The sequence below is a fragment of the Anopheles nili genome, chromosome 2, assembly GCF_943737925.1.
Source record: "Anopheles nili chromosome 2, idAnoNiliSN_F5_01, whole genome shotgun sequence".
NCBI classification, from domain to species: Eukaryota; Metazoa; Arthropoda; class Insecta; order Diptera; family Culicidae; genus Anopheles; species Anopheles nili.
This window is the reverse complement of record NC_071291.1, coordinates 70,617,155-70,639,609: the sequence shown is the minus strand read 5'-3', so window position 1 is coordinate 70,639,609 and position 22,455 is coordinate 70,617,155. Positions and strand designations below refer to the sequence as shown.

Genomic DNA, 22,455 nt, shown 5'->3' with positions numbered 1-22,455 from the left:
GTAAACGAAACCAAGTGAACCGGCGAGGAAATGCGGAAAATTCTTGGGCGTTTTTATCAGCTACACATCGGTACACTCGTTAAAGGGCTCGAGTGTTGTTTAGGACGTGTTTCCGGAATCGGCCTCCCTTCGAGCGCACTCTCGGGTTTGCAGAGCAGCACGTCGCAAATGGGTCGCTTCCTCGGGGCACAATCGGTTAGGGTGGGCACGCAAAAGAAAAGAGGTTTCGGAAAACTCCTTCACCAACTGCCATTCTGGGCGATGGGGTTATTCTGGAGTCAGTCGGGAAAAAGGGGTTGGTGAGCCTTCGTCGGATGCACCAGCCGGGTTTGTCCTGTCGGTGCTGCTGCGTACGACAAATGATCCTCCCCGGGAACCACCTTGCTTGCCAGCCATACCCAGTTTTAAAGCCACGCTCCTTTGCCACCAGGGAAAGCTCGAACGGACGTGAGGAATTGATTTCCATTCTCGGCATTCCCGGGCAAGGCAAAAAGGGATAGGGAGCGCACGGAATCAACAGCCCTGGTAAAGGGCTACAATCTCAAGCGTCTGCAAACGACACATTACCGGAACGTCGGCCCAAGGTTTGTGTCTGCACCGGGTGAAGGATTTCGTGCGAAAAATGAAAGGGCGTCGGGGAAAATTGGGAAGGTATCCGGAATCGATCTGGGAAGTAGTGAACGGGATATTCGGTAGAGGAGAAAGTGATGCAGCCGTACCATTCGTAGCTCAAAGGAAACGGCATTTTCAGAGACGACACCGGCCGGGAGAGAGACAGAAAGAATGGTAATCGAAACCTATGATTTCGATATGTTAGGGCTGGCTAGGCGTGGAATCGGGTGCAATGCACTGAGATATGCAATGTTTATTTTAAAACCAAACCCGGATAGGTGGAATCCGATTCTGATGACGAAGGATCGCTTCGGGAAGGTGCTGCTGATTGCCAATCTGTTAGTGAAACTGCTCGACAATTGAAAGTGGTTGTCGTACCGAGGGGGAGAGATAGAAGGTGTCAGAAAAACGAGCCACACGAGGAAAAGGGCTGTCTGGCAAGCGACACGAGATGAATGCAATCATCAACGTCACACGCAATAACGAGGGGTTGGATGATTTGGTGAGGTGTTGCAAACAAGATTGGTGTAAAAATGAGCTTAGATTTGAAACATGATACACTTTTTACATTTTATTGGAGAAAACCGATTGATACAAGACTTAAAAATGGATGCATATAGGTTTATCGGTCTTTAAGCTTTTTTAAACATCCGAAATTCCCGCATAATGTTGTTTTGATTTGAAGCATAATTCTACCCATGATATCCTGCAAAGGTACCATTCCAATCGTAGCATAATTCTCCACCCACCAAGTCCTACCATTTATTGAGGGGACAAAATGGTACGGCCGTGGAATGTATTTTTTGTTTGCTCATTCATTCCAAGTGCCACTTGCCAGTAAAAATAACGCACAAGCAACGGAATAAACACCCGCGTCAACACCAACGAGAACGGCGACGGTAAGGAAATACTCCACGGTGCAGAATTTTAATGAACTGCAACGAAATAAATTCCACAATTACAACCCCGTGGGCGCCAGCCTCCACCGGGAGCGCCATATTTTGCGTGTCGAGAGCGGCTGCGAAAATGAAGCCTTTCACGCCAGTCGGCTCGGGTGTGCTTTACTCTTTCGTGGTGAAAATATTTAAAAAAATAGACGGAAAAACCCGCCACGCGAAACGGACGGAAAACGGGTGCGCGTTGTGGTGCCTTGTCTGGCAATTTGAATTGCCGGCCGGTTTGGTGGGCGAAGGAACTTTTAGAAATCAAGGAATTTTCTCCCATTTCGCCTGCTCTACGGCCAACGCGAACGGCCAAACGGTTCCCCCGGTATTCGCACATAATTATCGCGAGACACGGCGTGCCAGCGAAGACCGCGCGCCGCCACAACATAAAAACGCCACTTTGAGCAAATCGTTTTCCTCTCCACCCACCTTTAGGGAGGATGGCTCACGGGAGGTGTTGAAGGAAGCGGGGACATTATCCTGGTATTTTTCCCTGGCCCCTACATCGCACCCAAAAAGCCTGCCATCGCTGGAAAAGCGGCGCGCTATATTTTCATTAATTTATCATCTGATAATTAACTCAGCTTCCTTCCACGCCAGTTTTCTTATTCATCCGTCTGTCTGACAACTGACGGCTGCCCTTGTTCCTTCGTCCTGCGTCCTGCGTCTCATTTGCAAGTTCCTTCTTTCCTGCTCTGAATGCTAGCAGCAGTTGCCGCAGAACGAGGGCTGCCAGCGGGGAATGATACAAATATTTTTCCGCATTTTCCCGCCCCAGCCCACTTTTCGGCTGGGCGAACTTTACAAAAGCGTCCTTCGCGTCCCCACCGTCGGTTACAACACCCGTTACGGTCTCGCGATTCGACGAACGTCGGCTGAAGGATTTTCACCCCGTCAAAGCGGGCATTCACAAATCATAACGTTATTTGTGACGCTGGAAATTGTGTTGAGTTTCTGTTCTCTTTCTTCCGGCGTCCGAGAACTGGTTCGCCCTTCCTACGCGGGTTGAATGGACGGGTTGAAAAATGAACTTTTATGCTTGCCAGCCGGCCCGCGGAACCAAATATTCCCCCAATGGGCAACTCTTTCTTCGATCGTGAGGGAAAACGAGGTCGTCAAAATAACGCTTAATAAGACTGGCGCCCGTGGGTGAAAGCCCTAAAGTTCATCGAGTTTGCCGTCATTGAAAGATTATAACAAGCTTATTAGAGCCTGATCAGCAGGCAAGCGAATCGTAGGCTACAAGAGGGAGGATTGCTTGCTTGCCTTTTTTGTTGTTCCACGCTCTAGAACAGCCGAAACAAATCGCCACACCGCAAATCGCCATTATTTCTCGAAAAATGGACCCGGTGAAGCATGCCACGAACCGACGTCATTAGAACGGCATTGAGATCCCCCAGCACGCCATGAGCGCGGTTTGAAAATTGAACTTTGGTTACCATGGTTACAAAGGACTAGGGAATTTCCCTAGCAAAGGCATATCGGGGATGCATTTCTTTTTTTGACTCGTCTACCCACACGAACGGTGTAAATAGCCTACCGCTGAGTTTTCCCGATGGCCACAAGTAATCTGATCGTCGTGGATGGCGTAACCCGCTGTTTTCCGATCAAACGAGCCCCATTTTCCCGGCCACCGTACGCACACCGTACAGAGGGCACTCTTGCTGCCGAGGACGTGCTTCACTGGAAGTAGCTCGCCAAAAAATGAAAGCAAATATAGCAACATGACTCCCAGCAGCCGGTGAAGGCTATCGAATTTTCCAACCAGCCGTGTAGCCCCAGCCAGCGGGAGCGCTTGATTTTGATTCGTGTTTACGTTTTCCCTCTCCCGAAACCTCGTCAGGGAAATGCGACCGCAAAAACCGGAGCCGTTTTTCCCGGTACCGCATCCAGCGTAATCAATCCCGATCGAACCCGGACACACGACAAACGTCCTCACATGAAGGCACGCTGAGGACGAGTTCGGTGGAAAGTTCAATCAAGTGGCCATTTACCAGAAGTTCGACCGCCGACTCGTAGCGGCAGTTGATGAATTGAACTTTCGCCCTCTGCCCGGTTCCCGGAAACCGGAAGGCTGGCGCGTTGTTAAGTGATTGAAAAATACGACAAATGAATTCGGTGATCACGAGCGACACCACCACCGGGCTGCAACAAAGGGCTGCCCGCACAAAAGCCCGCCCGATTTCGTGGGAGGAAAAAGAGGAAGAAGAAATAGAAAACGTGAAAAAATACTCCTAGCCACGCACAAGCGAACCAACCGTCCTTGGTCGAGGATCCTTGCCGCGTTTTCATAAAGTAAATTGATTTCTCTCCACCCGGCTGGTAGGTGAAAAAACGCTCATGGTAGGCGCGGAGTTTTCCGCCAGTTTTCACGCGTACCCGGAAGAAAAATGGGAGGAAGTGAAGAGAAAAAGAAACGCTCCCCACACTTCCGAAACTTTGCCCCGTCCTTCCTGGAAAAGGGACGAAAGTGAAAGAGCAACTAATTTTGTGCACAATTTAAGATAAATGACAGCTTCTTTCAGGGTGAACCAAGCGCGTCACATGTGACTGTCACCACCCTCCCGAGAGCAAAAGCGTCTTTCCTTCCTCAGCGTGCCGCTTAATGGAACGACAGCCCTTTTGCTGAAGAAAAATCATCCCCCCAACGGTGGCAACTCCCGTTTGTTTTTCTTCCCCCAAGCCCACATTGCGAGTCTTCCGAGACGGGCTTGTGGTACGATTATTTCTGATTTCTCCACACAAAACCCCAACCAAACTCGGACCCTGCACACACACACACACACACACGCGTGCGTGCACGTCCGCATGCCAGACAATGGATTCAATTTCGTTGGCCGCCTCGAGTGAAAAGAATCGCAAACCGGAGGAGGATTTACCGGTGTCCTGGTACCATTCCGCACGTTCGAATGATTTATGATCATCCGGCGGTGGGTTGGCAGAGTGTTGGGTGAGAAAGAGGATCGAGTAGGGAGGCGTTAACGTCCCACACCCAGGAAAAGGGTCGCCTCCGGTGGCGCTTGCGAGGGCTAAAACGCAATCCGGCGAAGGGCTTCAACGGCGCAACAATTATTAATGCCGGAGTCGGCATCGAGCAGTTGCCGGAAGGACGCGCTGCCGTGATGTGATGGGGCGTAAAATATTTTCACCATTACTTTAACTTCTGCTGCTACTTTCAGGCACTTTCTCTCTCTCTCTCTTTGCGTGAAAAGCTCGTAAGGACACTTTTTTGTATTAACATCCAGTTTACTTTAAGCACACATCAAGCCGGGTTGCTCCGTTGCTAAGTGCATGAGACCAGAGAAATCTGGCGGGATTCTCGGGCAACTTTCCAGACACACACCATCCCTCGGAAACCACGTCACATACACATAATACCTCGAGGAGCTTTATCAAAGACAACCCTCTCTAGTACCAGTGTTCTGATGTGTCTCACGTCCGCCAAACAACGCTCTGAAACACTTCCATGCCGAGGTTGTGGTACCGGGCGGGAATCATACAGAATGCAACCACCACCAGAGTAGGGTATTTTGGCCAATTTTACATTTATATCACTCTCCCCGGTGAAAAGCTTCCCTCCATCCGAAGCGCAACCCGAAAGAAGCACAGCCAGAATTAAGTGAAACATTGCAACCTCCGGATAAAAATAGAATTAGAATGTAAAACCCCAAAAATGTCCGCTCGGACGGTGGTGCGTCCTCTCGAGAGCACGTGCTCTGGTTCCGGTGGCGGTGTCAATGTCCAGTAATGAAACAAAACTCGTTGCCAACAATGCCCATGTTACGGAGCGCTTTCCGCTTAACCCGGCGCATAAGCTCGAAAAGTTTCACCGGTGAAGCCATGGCCCGGTACCGACTCGCTCGCTGTTTGCATCCTGCCGAAAGATACAGTGACTTTGCCGGAAACGACAACCGCTGGGGAGGGAAAACTTGGCACAACACCGAGTGGTCGGTACTGCCGCACCGAAACATATCAAGAGCACAACAGGAAATCAATTAAAAACTTCCATGGTCAGCCTACCGGAGGCCAGGCTACCTGCCGGTGCCCGTGTGCATCGGGTCGAGCGGCTATAAAACGACATTTTGTACCGGCACAGGTGCAGGAGGTTAAACTTTTAACATAAAGCCCCGGCATACGGGTCCTGAAGCCCATTTGCTGCGCAATTTCATGTTATGATTAGGACACCGGGCTTGTACCGAGCGCACGATCTACGCCAACCCGTGTTTTCCTATTTCATGCGAACAAGCAGCGCAAATAATAATAATGTTTTATTTTGCGATAACGCGTGTCGCCCCAGAAAAACGCGTGGCTCGTTGTTGCATGTTTTTCGCCATTCGTGTGAAACATTTCAGTGTGAAATATTTCATGCGGCAATCAAATCAACGCCTACCACGATCAAGCTCAATGGGAAAGCCTGGTGATAACGAGAAATGTCACAATTGCAGTGCCTGAATGATTACTGAAGCCGCAAAAGAGGCAATCGTTGAGTTGCAAAATTGCGTTCAAATGGTTTGATTTGAAAATGAACAATCTCTGACCCACCTACCAGCCCACCAGAGCGATCACCTCCTGGCGAGGGAGTAAAATCCAATAACGCAAGCCCGAGGTACGAGTTGACTTTCACCTTAATAACCCAATATCTGCAGCGTCGACCTGCAGTGTGGCTTACATTCGGGCCATCGGAAGCTGTCGGTATTGATGGTTGTTCCAATTTCTTCCACCGCCTTCCCAAACGGGGTACCCAATTTCAACAATTTCGATCGTCCTACACCAGAACCGCTCCACGATGCAACCCCCAAAAGCCACCGGCACCACCCGTATCGGAAACATATCGGTTAAGGTTAAGCCCCGACCCCGAGTATCCGGTCCGTTGGTGCGGATTGAGCTGTGTAACGTCTCAGATCAGAGCCGTGATTGCGGCATTCCCGGCCCCTGCAGCGAACACAAACGGTCTTGTAAATCAGATTTACTACAGCGATACCGGCACCGGCTGCTGCAGGGCGCCGAGCTGCTGCTGCTCTACAATCGATTTATCAAAATTTAATAAAGTACGGAGCCCGACTTTGCGAAAGACCACCGGGCTCTGCCAGGCGCTCGAGGGTGCCATCCTTCGAGCTATTTCCCGTTCAACTCGAGTGGGTCGAGGCTGGCGAGTGATTTATTTGCACTGACGGTGCATCTCTGAGAAGTTGCAGCTTTCCGAGTTGTAGGCAACCCGGTCAAAACCCGTCCTGATGAGGCGTGTGTCCTCGACCGTACGCTCCAGTTCTCTGTCATAATCCGATGGATCTTGAAGGCTGTCTCTGTGTGTGGGTGTGTGTGTGTGTATGTGGCAGCAAGAATAGGATTTCTTGATTCCCGTGGCAGTCCCATACTCAGCATACAGAGCATACAGCTGGGAATGGATCATGAACGTTGGATGCACAGGAGACCGCTCTTGCGTTACGATTCGCAACGCCAGTTGAGCATCCAGGATGAACCCGATTGTTCGTGTAATTCGAGCGCCAGGCTTATGACCTCACCCGGGAGCCAATCAGCTTTATGCAGCCTCTGTTAAATCCGATAAGTTTCTGGCACCTCTGGAGTATTGCTTTTGCTGCTTCGATCGCTTAGGCTCGCTCACGAATTAGATAAAAGAACCTTGGGATTTGAGCTGCTTCTGCGTTGCCTTCGCACAGCAAAACACCTCGCTCTGACCTTCGCTCGGTGTCCATTCGGTTTCCGCTTCACCCGTGATGAATTGCAACAAATCTGTCGCTCTAATGTCCATTAGAGAGAATGACCGGATGACTCACGCTTCGAAACGCCGCCTCCCGAGATGCTTGGGAGGAAGTCAGCTAACGACAAAAAAAAACCCCACCCTGGCACTCACAAATCGCTCCACGAGGTTCGAGAGATGTAAATAGATTAGAAAATCGCTGACCGTGAAATTACTTTCGCCCGTTGACAACTCCCTCAAGACGGGCGCCCGATATTAGTCTGGAAGGAAGCGGAAAAAAAAGGAAGGCCGACAAGATGTGCCGGTCCTGGCAGCTGGACATCACCTCGTGGACTGCAACGAAGGAGCACATTAATGTCCGAAACTGAGCCACCATACCAGGCGCCAAGTTCGCGTGTACTGCCCGCGTTTTAATTTGTTCCTGGGGATTATTTTTCGGTGTTTATCTGAGCCGGCTTTCGTCCTGGCGAAACTATCCAATTACTATGCTAACGTGCCGTCGTCCAAGCGTCCATATTTTGTCCCACCGGGCGCAACACGGTTCGTTTGGTGGCTGATTTATTGCGCGCTGCCTTCGGAACGGCCTTTGACTTCTCTTTTGGCATGCAAGATGGAGGATGATAGTTGCACGAAACAATGTCTTGCCGCTGCCTGCCGATTCAAATGCCCGCGATGGATGGGATGGCTAATGTCCAGTGGAGGATGTTTGCCACCATGAGCAGCCAGACGACCCCAGGGCCCAAACAACACCATCATCATCGTTATCATCAACCGTGTGGCCATCACTCTTCAAACCGAGTGCACCGTAGGGTGCGCAATAATGGCAACCATCCGGTTTGGTGGGAGAGCTAAAAAAGGACCTCCACGCCCCGGAAAAACTTTGACAAATCCACGATGGATCTCGTCTGTGTGTGTGTTTGAGGGACGGGCAGCAAATAATTGAATGTCCATTGTTCAATTTCTTTGTGTGGCCGTGTCCGAGCACTCGTGCGAAATTCTCACCTCCCTGCATCTCTCACAAAAGGACGATCTCGTTCTTTGGCAGGACATTCGAGCGAGAACACAAAGACGCTTTTCGAAAGCACCGATTGCTAGATTATCGAGCGGTCCATCGCGCCCATGGCAACGCGTGGAAAAGCATCCCTCAAGGGAGCAAACAAACAAATGGGGGGACCCCAGGCAGTAGGCGTAAGAAAAATGACAACCATATTTCGCGCTGAAGTGGTTTCTTTGAACGCCGCTCGAGCACAAGGACAAGCAAAAAAAGACCGCAAACAGGACGACCCGCTGAGGCCACTCAAGGAAGCGTTGACCGCGGCGATGCCGGAGCGAACGGAAACTGGACAACAGGCAAGCAAAGAACAAAAAAAAGAAAGCTTTCCCACCCACGGCGACACAGGAAATCTTTAGCGGTAATTGATAACTTACTTAAGCTTGACATTATTTTTTTTTTACCGTTGGTTGTTTGCTTGTTTGCCGGCTTTCTTGCTTCCTTCCAGCAGTGCTTTTGTTTGTTTGATGATTCCTTGAGGCCCAGGGAGCCCGCCATTGCGGTCAGACAATGTTAACATCTCCGCCCTTTGGAGAGACTGAGATTGGTCATCGTTTTTCCGCTGCGTAACCTAATGCCCTGACGGAATGCTGCCTCTTTGATGTCGCAGAAACATGCCCACGGATTGCGTCTTTGAAGAATGAGCCACGTGCTTGTGCTGATTGTTTCTCGGACAGCTCTCGGGCGCGTTCCAATGGTCGAATAACCACGATGGCCGATAAAATAGGCCATTGCGAGAAAGGAATCACAGCTGCGACCGGAGGCACTTCCTGCCCCGGAAGGTGGTTGTGTTTCGCAAACCACAGGAAATGGCGTCATTTTGCAGCCCATCTGCCGGTGGGTTCGCACAACCATAATGAGCTGGCTGTTTGCGATGACCTTCCGGCAAACTCCATTTCGGAACGATTTCCGCCGACACGTACACGAACGGAATGGTAATTTTGATGTTGGTTTTTCGTTGCAAAATCACGTTTAATTGCATTCACAGAGACGGATATTTAGACGGGCCCCGGTTGTCCCAGCTGGCGATCGTTCTTACGCCAGCGATGTCACAGCAGCGATGCCTTCTCGCGATGGTAGCACTCCACCGCACGGAACGCCGTCTCACAGGCATCATCCACTTCAACGCTGCACTTCTTCACGAGCGCCTCCACCTTGGACTTCTCGCGGCTCACCGACAGCCGTTCGATGGCGTAGTCGTTCTGTAGCTTACCAGCCGCATCCATGAAGCTGGCCTGCTGCAGGAAACACCGCAGGAAGCACTTCGTATCGGTATCCACCTTCGAGAAGTCACCATCTCGCAGCAACAGCAGGTGCTCCTTGTTCAGGTTCTTGTGCTGCTCGAGACACCCGAGCGCGAATCCTTCCGCTTTCTTCATCTGCTCATCGTTCAGTGGCTGCCGAGGGAACGAAACCCAAACCGGGGGTGTCTTTTTCTTTAATACAACGAACGCTGGCATCTCTGCGACGCACCTACCTGTCCATTGACGACGATCGCAACCAGCAGAACCAACGAAATCAACAGTAGCTTCATCTTCACAAAAATTCTAAACCCCAACTAATGCCATCCCAGCAGCTCGCGAGGCTCTTTTATAGCTAACCGACAGGGGGTGGGTTTTGCTCTGCCAACCACCACCACCACCATCATCACCACAACCGAAACGTTGTTCTCGATGAGGGTTAGTTGCTACGTAGACCACAACGAACGCGAATCGAAATGATGGCCAAATAATTACTATCTGCGCGGTCAGATCGGTTGCTTCTGGCGACCTTCAACTACATTCGGTCGCTACCGGTGGAAGATCTTGCACGCGATGACCGTCGCGATCGATTGTTATTAGTGAGGTTTTTTTTTCTTTTTTTTTCACCCCTTCCATCGCTGCAGTGTGACGCAAATACGATTCTACCAATCTCATGCCAATCCCCAACCATTATCGATCCTCACTGCACCCGTGGGGAGATGAAGAAGAAACAAAACCCACACCAATTACTGCTGCGGGCGGGCTCTGTTCCGTCTTTATTAAAACGTTGAAATAGTCAAAAGTCATTCTTTTTGGTTTCACGTTGCACTTAAAGCTAGTCTGGGCGGTTTTTTGGGACCTTACACAAGCGGCTCGAAAGAACTTACGTACTACTACATCTATGGGAATTAAAAAAAAAAGCGCTAGAGCTAGAGGAAGCGCGTGCAGCCACTCGACCGGCAAGAGGAGGCCCTTACCGGCGGCCGTTGCCGTCCGTGACCGTGATCTTCGGTGGCTTCCTGTGGCTACTTCATGTTGCTAGAAACCCACTCGGAAACGGCCGTCTCGTGGATGCATTGGTACATCTCAAAGCCGGTGACGCACACCGTCCGACCAAATCGATCGATGCAGTTGTCATACACCGTTTGAGCCTGCGAGAAGAGATCACCTTTATGAAGTTTCTGAACGATCGATGGCACGATCACCGTACGTACCCCTTCTGGTTCCAAATATCGACCGGCAAACTCGACAATGAGCGTTTTATTGTACGTGTAATCGTCGTACATGAAGCCAGCCCTCTTCATCAGACACTCCGTGAAGCACTGGAAATGTTTCAAATGGGCAACAAAAAAAGGGGTCATTTTTAAAAGCTCCACCACGTGTTCAGAGCAGCGTACCTCGATGAGTGGATCCCGTTCGGTAAAGTCACCGTACTTAAGCGAGATCACGATGTCCATGTCCATGTCGAAGTCCTTCGTGCACTGATCGATCGCTCCCTTGAAGTCCTGCGCCAGCTGTAAGCTCACCAGAAAACCTATCAGAACTCGCATGCCCACCCGGTGGCTCCACTTGGGTGGTAGCTTCACACTTACGCAGTAATGTCGTCCACTCGACGCCATCAGCAGCAGGAACATCACCAGCTTGACAGTGGCGCTAAGCCAGCTTTCGTGCGATACTCGCATCATTTAGCACTTTCACCCGGTACCGGCAAAATACAGCTCGTGCGTCACTCGTGCACACAATTCGTCACACTATCACTCGCAGGTGACACTCGCACACGGCTGACCCGCTAACCTTGTTGTCGATCGACGTGCCAGGCAACAGCACGCGGTCAAATCCGTTGTCCAACGATCGGCGATCAGAAGCAGACTGCCTGAGTAGAGCAGGCCGGAAATCTGTTCTTCGCCTTACGGCCCCGCCCGAACGGTAGGTGTTTGCTTTTCTTCCATCTTTCTGCTTCATTATCTTTTTCTTTTCACACACCCACCCCAATTCTTTAACCCCGCGGACGATCGCGTCAGTACATCATGGCGGCGCGTTCGCTGGCGGAAGATCTGTTTCGATCTTCGCCGTGCTACCGGTTTGTAATTTCTCCCTCTCGCTCGGTGTCTCGTTTTTCCCCATTGCTTCCTTTCACTTCTGTGCGGCTCTCTCGCACCTTCTCTCTTTCTAAAAAGATCCAATCTCTGAACCCGGTATGCATGCAGCCGATCGATCGGCTCGTGAAAGGGGTGCAGAGTCCGCACGAAATGTAGGGAACATAACGGTTCTACTCAAAACCGATGCTCCCGATCGCGATCGATCGGTCGATCAGTCCGTCGATGGCGTCTCGGAATATTCAAACGAGCAAACGAAAATCAATCGACTGACGCCGTGGGTTTTATCTTCTACTTTCGGAGGATCAGATGGTTCTAAGTCTCAGACCTACTAGTACAAACGTACGTGCATTTATTAGGTGTCACTCGTTCGAAAGCTACTTCCGGCTGTTGGTGTAGGCATGCTCGTAAATGCACTGGTACACATTGAACGCGGTGACGCAGTAAGTCGGCGTCACATTCCCGGTGCAGTTGCCGTACGCCATCTCGGAGTTTTCCTTCGACACAAAGCGATTCATAAAGCGCAAGATCGTGTCCCGGTTGAAGGTGAAGTTGTCGTTCATGAAGCCCGCGCGCTTCACAAAACACTCGCCGAAACACTGCAACAAGTGGGAGTTAGGGTGTGTTCTTTTTGTGTTTCGCCGCTTACGTTTGAGCCCCTTCATACCTCCACGAACGAGTTCCGCACGGAGAAGTCACCCGCACGCAGCGCATCGAAGACGCTCGGTTCGATGTCGTACTCGTTGCGGCACCTAAAGTACGAACCCAAAATGTCCTGCGCGTGCTGATAGCCGGGAGTGAAAGGAAACCAAAACGACAGATTGTCAGAATCGATGTAGGTGACGTAACGGTTCTTACTGCGTTTCTTTGAGGGTCACTTACGCAGGGTCTCAGTAGTGGCAGCAACAAGCATGCCACGATCGAGCAGACAGCGAGCAGATCCTCGAAACCACGGTGCGCCATATTCACCTGCCGATAGCCAAATTGTAACTGACCACCAAAATGGGACGCTGGGAACGGTTTTCGAATGTGAAAAGATCTTCTTTTCCCCACGGGTGGACCAACGACCCTAAAAACCTGACTAAACCGACCACCATAGCGCGTTGAAAGCTTTATGATACACCCGATCCATTCGGTTCGGTGGACGGGAATACACACACGGGTACAGGAAGTCAACTTTCTCCCCGCCTTTCGACGGAGGTGCACAAGGAGGCTTTATTTCGATGCGATTGAGATGCTATTTCGTGTACCGGTCGTAGATCATTTTCAGCAAAGTTTTGGGTGAGCAGCTTTAGGGGATGATCTTGCCCTTCCCAGCGAATGGGTGGGTTGATCTTCAAGGGTTAAATAGGGCACCCTAGAACATCAGAGTGGCTCGGTTCTCCATGTAACACTGGAGCAGTCGGAAGGAACGTTCGCACGCATCCGGACCGGCATTATTGCGACAACGTGCCACCAACTCGTCGGCCTTCTCCTGACCGTACTCGCTGGCCAGCTTCTCGGTCAACTCCTGCGTCTGCACGTTGCCATCCTGATCGACAAACCCTGCACCCTGGAAGAAGCACTGCACGAAACAACGCGTGTTGCGATCGGCATTCTCGGTGTCACCAGACCGCAATCGGTTGACTTCATCCTCTGAAGCGCCCGTTTGCTGCATACACTTTCCCGCTAGCTGTCGGGCGGCTTCACGCTGATCTTCCGTGATAGTAGCCTAAGAACAACAGGTGCATCCGTAATGCATCGTGTTAGGGGCTCAACTATTTCCAAACCGACAACTTACCACGGCGCAAGCGATGAGAGCGCTGGCGATGACGAGACTAGCGAAAGCTTTCATTGTGTGGGGTTTTGTATTTTGGGGTGGGTTAAACGACGTTTTGTAAGGCGTTTAGAGGCAAGCGATGGCCGTGTGATGTTTCCCGGTACGACTTACGGCTCTTTTATAGTACCATTAAAGAACGATACTGGCTGCCCATCCCGGTGCCCGAACGAAAGAAAAACGTAACCCGATCATTAAAGAAAACATAACGATAATTTATTACTTTCGCCGCTTGTCAGCGGTAATTACGTGGTCGGGCTGATACCAAGCGCCTCACGTGGGTGACGTTCGTTTCGAGAACTCAGGCCGTTTTCATTCCCAACACCTTCATCGGCGTGTGTGCAACACTCCGCAGTTGAAACGATTTGAGACAGTTCGAAAAGGGTTTTAAAGGCTTAGAAAAATGTTAAAGAAAGCTTAACTTACTGTAACCTTTTCCTCCTTTCACGCTAACGATCGAATCAACTGATTACTATTTGTTTGTTTTATCATTTAAATGCTCCATGGTTGAGTGGTTTTTACACATCCAAACCAGTGACCTTGTTTAAAGAGCGGAATGTACCGAAAACCCCGAAACCAAAACAAACTCGGTCATTCGAACTTGGTGTGGTTATCAAAGCGGAAAGCACGTGAATGTATTAGATGAGCAGGAGAATAAACAAGCAAAACAACGGTAGGAAATACTGAATGCACATTGACCAACGAAACCGCATCCATCCATCCCGACAATCATTAAAGCATTGCTTCTAATGATGTAATGTTGTCTCAAAATAAATATTAATCGCAAAATAACTCATCAGCACTGAGCATATTCAAACAAAGACATACTAAGTTCCTATGCGTATTATTTTAGAACTAAATTAAATTTTGAGTATAAATAAATCCAAAGTACCTTTAATTCATAAAGAACACTCATTGTTATGTATGATTATATAATGGTATATTTTCCATATGAAACTAATCGAATCGAACCTGCAACATTGGACGATAATGAATTGGACCATTTCGCTCGAGTTCGATGATTGTTTCCGATCGATTCGTTTCCCCATCGCGCCATTGCCGAAAAGCGCTCATGCCAAAAAGGACGACGTTCACGACCCCTCCGTAACGCGATCCTTCGACGTAACCGTATTTCAATCGACGTATTCATCGTCGAAATCAATTGCCCATTTAATGATACCGGTATGTTGGCGCAGCTCAAATGTGTTGCAATTAAGCGAAATACCGGTGCTCGGTGTGGAAGAGCGGGCGAGAGAGCAAGAATCACCCTGTGCCGGTACAATGGGGAGTAATTTTCGCACACCACCAACCCACGCACACCTCCACCCGGTGCCATCAGTGAAAGCGCATTTGTTTTCACCCTCGTGCTGGGGACGAGAATATACCACAGCAAAGACGGCAGGGCATCGACGACGGTCGATTAGTGGACGATAAACGTCCCATGGTGCCATAATTACAACCGTTTTTTTTTGCGCCCTTTATCGACCTCCACCAGCGTCGGGGGTCTAGGTGTCTTCGAGCCTTCGAGCCTTCTCGAACCAGTTCCACGCGGTTGGTGGTCGGTTGGCGTGAGGTGTCGATTAAAATAGAATTAAAAGCACACCGTGGAGATGGTACAAAAAATAGCGTATATAACGTCAAACGCGTCGTGCATTTTCCGACAGACCCGATCGCGCGTCGCGATGAAGCATTTATGGACATTGCTCGAAACTAGCGCGTTCCAACGCAGGTTTTGGCTTGAACCGACCATCAAAGGCGCCGTTGGACGTTTAGACACCCACCACTCCGGAAGCTAATTGGCTCAATGTACGGGAGGAAATTTGCATTTCCCGACCATTGTGCCGCGGCACACATTTCCAATCATAACGACGTGCATTCCCAACTGACCAGAAGCAGCGACTGGCCTACATTCTAAACCAACCATCATCAAACGCAATCGGTCCGAGGGAAGTGGGCCACATCATGATTCCGGATTCCGCGCAGGCCTTCCAATTGATATTCAATTCAGCTTCCGGGAACACGTGCGCCACACGCGCCCACCTGCCCAGGAAGCCACGGCGAGAGTGGCGCATGAAAGGATGGGCGAGCTTTTAAATAATTTAGCGCACATTTTCACGCTCCAGCGAACGAACTATCGATCGAGCACAGCCAGGGGTTGGGTTTAAAGAGAAGGTGTTGTGGGTGGGTGGGAGCTGTTTTCCCAGCACCTCTCAAACCACCATCGTAGCCGCCACCTCTCGCCCAGGGTGACCGCCGACAAACACGAATGAGTGCAATTTATTGTAGTGCATAATTTGTGCGATTATCCAGCGCGACAATAATTGATGCCCCAAAAACGCGGACGTGTGGCTCCGGTTGGCCTCAGAGCAGTGGAGGCTAATAATAGTGTCCTTCACACACACACACACACACAAACATGGATTGATGATCGCATCTACTAGCCACCAACGCGTGAGGTTTCGATGGAAGCGAGATTTTCAATCGCTCTTACCCTAATTAAAACCGGAGACTCGTGGTCCCACAGGGAACCACCACCACCGTCGACGACTGAGCGACAATATTGCACGTTGGGTCTGTGCTTCGTGCCGGGAAATCAGCTAAATGAACCCCCAAGGACATTGATATTTTTTCAGCCACTTTAGGTCGCACTCGCTGTGGTATTTATCGGTTTTTAGGGTAAAATTGTTTCTCAACCTGCAGACCACAACACATAAATACAGAGGATCGGTGGTTTTGCGAATATATTGATAGCTTTGGTTGGGTGGCAATTGAAACAATCGATCGGCAATAGGTTAGCGACATATAAGGGTTAACGTGTTGACGATAGCCATGCTGAGGGTTGTGGTTAAAGATAGGTTTTAGAAGAAGTGAAAGAAGTTAATAAACCAATTGTTTTCTGGCTTTGTAATTAACAAAAAACTGGAACAAAAACACAGACTAGGAAGTTGGTTTCAATGGACATTATCAACCGAAATAAATGTTTTCAATTCTGGGTAGAAACAAAAACCATTACAGTGTCATTGTGTGCATTTGCACATTGAACGATAATTCTAACGACGGTTAACCTTCGCAAACCCAGAACAACGCGCACACACGTACACGGTCATTAAAAGCTTGTCGGGTTGACTTCGAAAAAAAAAACATCTCTACCCATAAATCTTTTTCACGCCTCATCTGGTTCTGATCCGCGTCCCAGTGCCCGACATCCGGTCACACGTCAGAGAGCCCGATCCCACCAAGCCTCCCTGTTTTAGTCAACGGTAATCGCCCTTCCACGAGGCGAGCCGGTACCGCGTAGGCAACCAGGCGAAAGAAACCGACCAGGCAGGCGCCGCCATCATCACCACGGCAACGCGAAACCCCCCTGCCGGTCAGCGCGATAAATGGGATTTTCGCGGCTAACCGCGTCAATCACGCGACCCGCGTGACCAGCCCGCAAAACGCAAAGGCTGCTCACTTTTTACTGGTTCAAGTTCAAGGTTCCGCGGTACGTCGGTGTACATGGTTTCGTACTTTGATAAGTTAATTATCTTTTTTTTTTACTCTCCATCTCTGTCATCGGGGTGATTCTATCTCTCTCTCTCTCTCTCTCTTACTGGTAGTGATTTGTTCATGCCCCCCGATGGGAGATCGGAGCGGTTGCAATTGCTTTGGTTTTGGTTTTTGTGCAATCTAAAGGTAAACGACGGAGGTGCTTCCGTTTGTCCGGTGCATAGAACGCGGGCTCTCTCGCGGTAAGGAAATGCATCAGCTTCCCTCGATGACCGGCCAAGCGAACCGAGCGCACATCGAGGTTGACGGACTACCTGTTGACGACCCGTTAGCCCGACAAAACCCGGGCTGGGCCACCTTGACGGCACACCTCGACGGTGAACTCCTTGAACACGCCACCAGACAACCGCATGGCACTAAATCACACGTCGGCGAAACCTGCGACCTGCGGGGTTCTATATAAACCGACGATAAATCTTCGTACCAGCATCAGTCATTTACCGGCGTTCGTCTGAAAAGTCGCACGAGTCCTGCGGAACCGATCACTAAACCCACCAAAAAAAAATCCTCATCATGAAGACTTTCGTCGCTATCGCTGTCGTGGCTCTGATCGCTAGCACTTTCGTAAGTACCCCGAGCAGCACGAGCGGACTAGCTTTACTGAGCTAAATTTGGGCCCGCTTTTCCGGAACAGGCGCTGACGATTGACCAGAAAAAGAAGGCCGAAGGATACGCGGCCGAGTGCGTCAAGTCGAGCGGTGTCCCGCCCGAGACGGCGGCCAAGCTAAAGGGTGGTGATTTCGCCGGTGCCGACGACAAGACCAAATGCTTCGCCAAGTGCTTCCTGGAGAAGGCCGGCTTCATGACGAGCAGCGGCGATTTTGATGAGAAGACTGTCATCGAGAAGCTGTCGGTTGACCACGACCGGGCGAAGGTGGAGGGACTGGTCAAGAAGTGCAACCACAAGGAGGCCAACCCGTGCGAGACGGCCTTCAAGGCGTACCAGTGCATCTACGCCGCTAAGGGCGCCGCTGTCGTTTAAGGCGCACACGTCAAGGATGCTGACATCTTCTGGTCGGACTGTTATCTTCTGGTTGCTAAATTTTGTTAATAACGTATTTATTAAAAACTAACCCTTTATACAAAAACTACACGAATTATTCGTTTTCTTAATAGTCTTAAAGCCCCACAAAAAAAAACAAACAAACCATAAAAGGTTTCATTCATTCACAAGAAAACCACCCATGAAAAAGCTCCCGCATCCTGGAAGGTCATTTGAGTGACACGTGTTGGGAATTGGCTTGCGGGCAGAATTCTCGTTCAACCGCAAATTTGCTAACCAATGCCAGAGCTCTCCGGTTGTCCGTATCGTTAGCCCTTAATTAGCATGAGCAACAAAAAAAAAAGAAAACTGTCAATTCATCCAATCAAAAAGGCATCCGCCCCGACCGATGCGCACCGGAAAGGCATGGCTTCTCATTCCCACCGACAGGTTCATGTTTTACATTTACGTTTTCCAATCTTTGTTTTTTGGCTTTCGTCGGCCGAATTTGACTATCGACGGGCAAAAAGAGGGACGAAGGAAAAACATCGATCCCGAATCAAATCCCATTTCGCCTACCGAGCGGGCAAGCCTTCCCATCAATCAAGGGCAGGACATTTCAACATTGTTGTCGTGACATCGGCACCGATAAGAAACTAATCAACCGAGCCAACCCCCGATGTGGTAGAGGCCATTCGTGGTTTGGCAGAGTTGTTCTATCAGGAAGAGGACTTTGTTTTCTATTTGTGAGAATACGATATACAAGCCCTGACAGGCTGTCTGAAACGAATAGACGATGATTTGGCTGTGGTGCATGCAAATAAACAGTAATTTTTTGTGGCACGATGTTTTTTTTAACACAGGAAGTATCGTTTTTTTTCACAAAAAGCTTCTTCATGTTGAATGGAAAGTTTAGTAAAAGGAAATCCCCTAAAAATATGCAATAGTTTTTTTTTGGAAAATAAAAACTGCAAAATAAATTCATATAACTCTGGGCATTCTAATGCTGCCAAAATTGTCAATCATCGAGTAGATTAAATCCAGCAAAACCTATAGAAACAGAATCTCTTCCACCCAGTATCGCTTATCAGTGGTATTTATTTTATTATCAGCATCAGCTTGTACAAGCCTCTCCCTTCGCGTTGGAATCCCAGGAACTACAGAAGCCTTCCACTACAGACTTGCCTCATCGATCACATGCCACTTGTTACAGGGCTGGTCGATTTCGTCTCGTCTGCTCTGCTCGTGGCCATTGGAAAATGGCAAAATTAATTCCATTCGAATCAATTTGTAAGCGGCACATCATTTGTCATCAGATGTCGCTACCGTTGGGCACCGGTCGAGTATCGGTCTCGGTGAGCGCCGTTTCGTCCGAAACTTCCATTCGCGCACGTCAAAGGTAGTCCTGGCCCGTGAACCAGCCCAGACCGGCCACTGAATCCACGTGAATGCAAACACATGCCCGTAAACACTCAGCCCCACGCAGTCTCCGGATCCACTCGGCACCGGCTGGTGGCCCAATCGACCCTTGTCCTCTGCCCTTCGCGGCCCTTTCAACATCCAACCGAGACCGGAGCATCGTGATGAAGATACAAGTAACCATTTGATGAGACTTCGTCGACTCGCTCACCGACAGCATGGGGCCCGGAAACCGGAAAGACCAGATTGAATTAGACTTGTCGTGTTTCGTTTAATTTACCTTCGGCTGAATTGATTAATTATGCCACTTTCCTGCCCATGCCCTAGCCTTCCTTCCGACGCTGTTAAAGGCTGAGGTGGGTCGATCGAGAATCTGGTGGCTTATTTATCCGCAGCAGCAGCAGCAGCAGCAGCAGCAACATGTTACCTCGCGCACACCGTATCGCACCGTGCTGGCTGATTTGCTTTTTGTGCTGGGAATCGGAATAATTTCCATTAGGCTCAACGCCTGCCTTCGGCAAGGTGGAGTCGTTTGGAGCAGGGAACTCGATATATACATTTCATCAAGATAAAACGCTTACTCAAGACCCTTTCCAGTACGGGAGCATGAGAGGTCGCAGATCTGCCACGATAGCGGCTCACGGGGCGGTGGCGATATGCGAAGGAAATAACACGTCAAACTTGATCCCGGAGACGGTGGTTTTCCTGGTACCAGGATGGGTGGGAAAGTCAACACACTTTGCCCGGGGCACGGTGATGGCCGATTATGGTAAACCGAGCAGCTCGACTTTACAGTTTCCGACTCCCGAAATACACCTTGGGTTGGTGTGTCGAGAGGCCACCGTCTGAAAGCCGGCCAAAAGGATGATGTATTAAGTGACAGCTACATCCCAGCTGGACCGATGCTGAAGTCAACCCGCGTGGACGCACCGGCAAGAGCGGGTAAATATTTAAATAACCATGATGGATCCGCTTGTCCCGAGCGGTTCTGGCTACCGGAGGCGTGTTTCGAAGCGACAGATTGCCACAAAATCTCTTGCTCAAGAAGCGAGAGCGTGCGTCAACAGTGGGAGCTAATTTCCGAAATGGAAGTCCGTCGACGTCGCTCCAATCGTCACCTTTTGGTCACGGGTTGCAGGTCAACGGGCACGGATGCACCGCTGACGCGAGTGCATTGTGGGAAAGTGCATTCGCTTGAGGGGTTGGCGCTGTTTCAGCACATTCAGGGCCCCTGTCAGCACAGATCGCATCACCGACAGCTAATAATAATATATGCTTCCCGTAACGACATCAGCTTTAGACACCGGGCGCAGTAAGATAACGGTCACGGAGATACAATGTTGCATACATTGCTGTTCGATTTTCCAACCGTTTTCTTGAAGCTCTATCGGCCTAATAAATTTTCATCTACGCACGTTGTGCTGAAATATTTCCATCTTTTCCAGCAATGCGTATTAACGGCGTGAAAACCCGACTAATCCGCATAGTCATTGCCCCTTTATGAAAAAGCGCTGTTCCGGATACACTCACGCTCCTTCCCATGTACTTTGCTGCCTTGACGGATGAAATTAAAATATTTATTTACGCGATGTGAATCATCGATCCGGGTTCGCCCTTCCAAAGGGCGCATCTCACCGGCCCTCTCCGTTAATGTCTTTCACGATTTCCATACAAATGATAATACTGTGTGCAATGGCAGCACCGCCGTTTCGCTCTCGATCGATCGCTCGATCGCGCACACTAGTAGCGTGTTTTGTAGCGGCAAGATGCATGGCTTCGCTATTCCATTGTTGTTTCGGTGCTGCTCGGTGAGAAAGCTAGCTCAATGTCTCTCGCCCAAGGTTCTTCGAGGAGGTGAATTATAAAAACCCTCGCGAAACGCTCCACCAAACGATAGTTCATCAGCGCCTGTGATAGAATGCAGTTCTTAGTGTTTGCCGTCGTGATTTGTCTGGCGAGTTTAGAGGCGCCCGTCGATGCAGCAGCCGCAGCATCCCCAGCGGTAAGCATCGGGTGAAGAAAATGCTCACGAGTGTGCAGTTTCACGCGCCGTTCGCAAAACACCTCTTACAGCCTCCGCCGAATCTCGAAGATGTGAGCAAAATTGCAAACGGGGAAACCTTCGCCCTGGAGTGTTTGATTGAAAGCGGATTGAAGCTAGACTCGCTTGCGGCACTATCGACAAGCGATATCGATGCAACCGGAAGCCAAATAAAGGTTAGTAAACGTACGCGCTGTGGTGTTGACGTACACGAGTGCCCCTGAAAGTATGCAAGCCGCATGACACGAACCGGAAGCCAGTAGTAGTACACGTTCTAAAACACACCCACTCTAATCGTTTTATTCAGTGTTTGGTGAAATGTTTCTTCGAAAAGACGGGCTTCATGGATAAGGAGGGCCGGCTGCAGCAGGAAGTCATCACCGAGCAGCTGTCCAAGTTTATGCCACGTGAGACCATCGAATCGTTGGTGAAAAACTGCAACTTCCAGGAGAAGGACGCGTGCGAAACCGCATTCAAGGTGACGGAGTGCTACTTCCAAAACAAAGCTGGACTGTTTTAAGGTCGATGTGTCTCTCGGAAGCTGATATCAGTTTCAAAATGTGTACTCGAACGATACAGGAAGCTCAATAAACATCAATTGTGATCACGTCAATCAACAGCGGCTTTAAAATTGCATTCTAAACGGGGAAAAAACAGTGCAGTTTTGTGTGGTGGGCCGAGAAGAGAAGGACCAACTCATGAAAGAGAAAATGGACCAACTTCCAAAACAATTTACTACTTTGACATCCGCTTAGGAATCAAAGCTCTCGAATGATCGTTCCATACCACTTATTCGGTGATTATAATAACAGCAATGAGAGCAAACGAATGATTCGACGGTCTGATTGTTTCATTGTTGTCTGACGGGAATGGGGAGCTGTGACTTTTTGCGATTTCTGTCTAGAAAACGCTTCGCCATTGGAACCAGTCCGACAAACGACTCCCAACGCTAATGAGCTACGTTAAATGTTCGTCAGCGTGA

At 49.8% G+C, this 22,455-nt stretch overlaps 5 protein-coding genes across 5 annotated transcripts; 1 reads left to right on the top strand and 4 right to left on the bottom strand.

Moving 5' to 3' along the window:
* Positions 1–9,303: 9,303 nt before the first annotated feature.
* Positions 9,304–9,866, bottom strand: LOC128730438 (general odorant-binding protein 56d-like). The gene is made up of 2 exons (XM_053823484.1): positions 9,804–9,866; positions 9,304–9,723 (listed from the first exon to the last, which is right to left on the bottom strand). Exons 1-2 carry the CDS (start codon positions 9,858–9,860, stop codon positions 9,376–9,378), a joined length of 405 nt encoding a protein of 134 aa, XP_053679459.1. The 5' UTR covers positions 9,861–9,866; the 3' UTR covers positions 9,304–9,375.
* A 726-nt stretch (positions 9,867–10,592) lies between these two features.
* LOC128729850 (uncharacterized) lies at positions 10,593–11,252 on the bottom strand. The gene is made up of 3 exons (XM_053823096.1): positions 10,965–11,252; positions 10,782–10,889; positions 10,593–10,718 (listed from the first exon to the last, which is right to left on the bottom strand). The coding sequence occupies exons 1-3, from the start codon at positions 11,250–11,252 to the stop codon at positions 10,593–10,595; spliced, it is 522 nt and encodes a 173-aa protein (XP_053679071.1).
* Positions 11,253–12,040: 788 nt separating this feature from the next.
* On the bottom strand, positions 12,041–12,626 carry LOC128729834 (uncharacterized). The gene is made up of 3 exons (XM_053823095.1): positions 12,546–12,626; positions 12,331–12,447; positions 12,041–12,262 (listed from the first exon to the last, which is right to left on the bottom strand). Exons 1-3 carry the CDS (start codon positions 12,624–12,626, stop codon positions 12,041–12,043), a joined length of 420 nt encoding a protein of 139 aa, XP_053679070.1.
* A 223-nt stretch (positions 12,627–12,849) lies between these two features.
* On the bottom strand, positions 12,850–13,535 carry LOC128731731 (general odorant-binding protein 56d-like). Its single transcript, XM_053824863.1, has 2 exons — positions 13,444–13,535; positions 12,850–13,374 (listed from the first exon to the last, which is right to left on the bottom strand). The coding sequence occupies exons 1-2, from the start codon at positions 13,495–13,497 to the stop codon at positions 13,021–13,023; spliced, it is 408 nt and encodes a 135-aa protein (XP_053680838.1). The 5' UTR covers positions 13,498–13,535; the 3' UTR covers positions 12,850–13,020.
* Positions 13,536–17,476: 3,941 nt separating this feature from the next.
* On the top strand, positions 17,477–22,078 carry LOC128729822 (uncharacterized). The gene is made up of 5 exons (XM_053823093.1): positions 17,477–17,595; positions 17,666–18,004; positions 21,330–21,434; positions 21,506–21,649; positions 21,781–22,078. Exons 1-5 carry the CDS (start codon positions 17,545–17,547, stop codon positions 21,991–21,993), a joined length of 852 nt encoding a protein of 283 aa, XP_053679068.1. The 5' UTR covers positions 17,477–17,544; the 3' UTR covers positions 21,994–22,078.
* Positions 22,079–22,455: the final 377 nt, after the last annotated feature.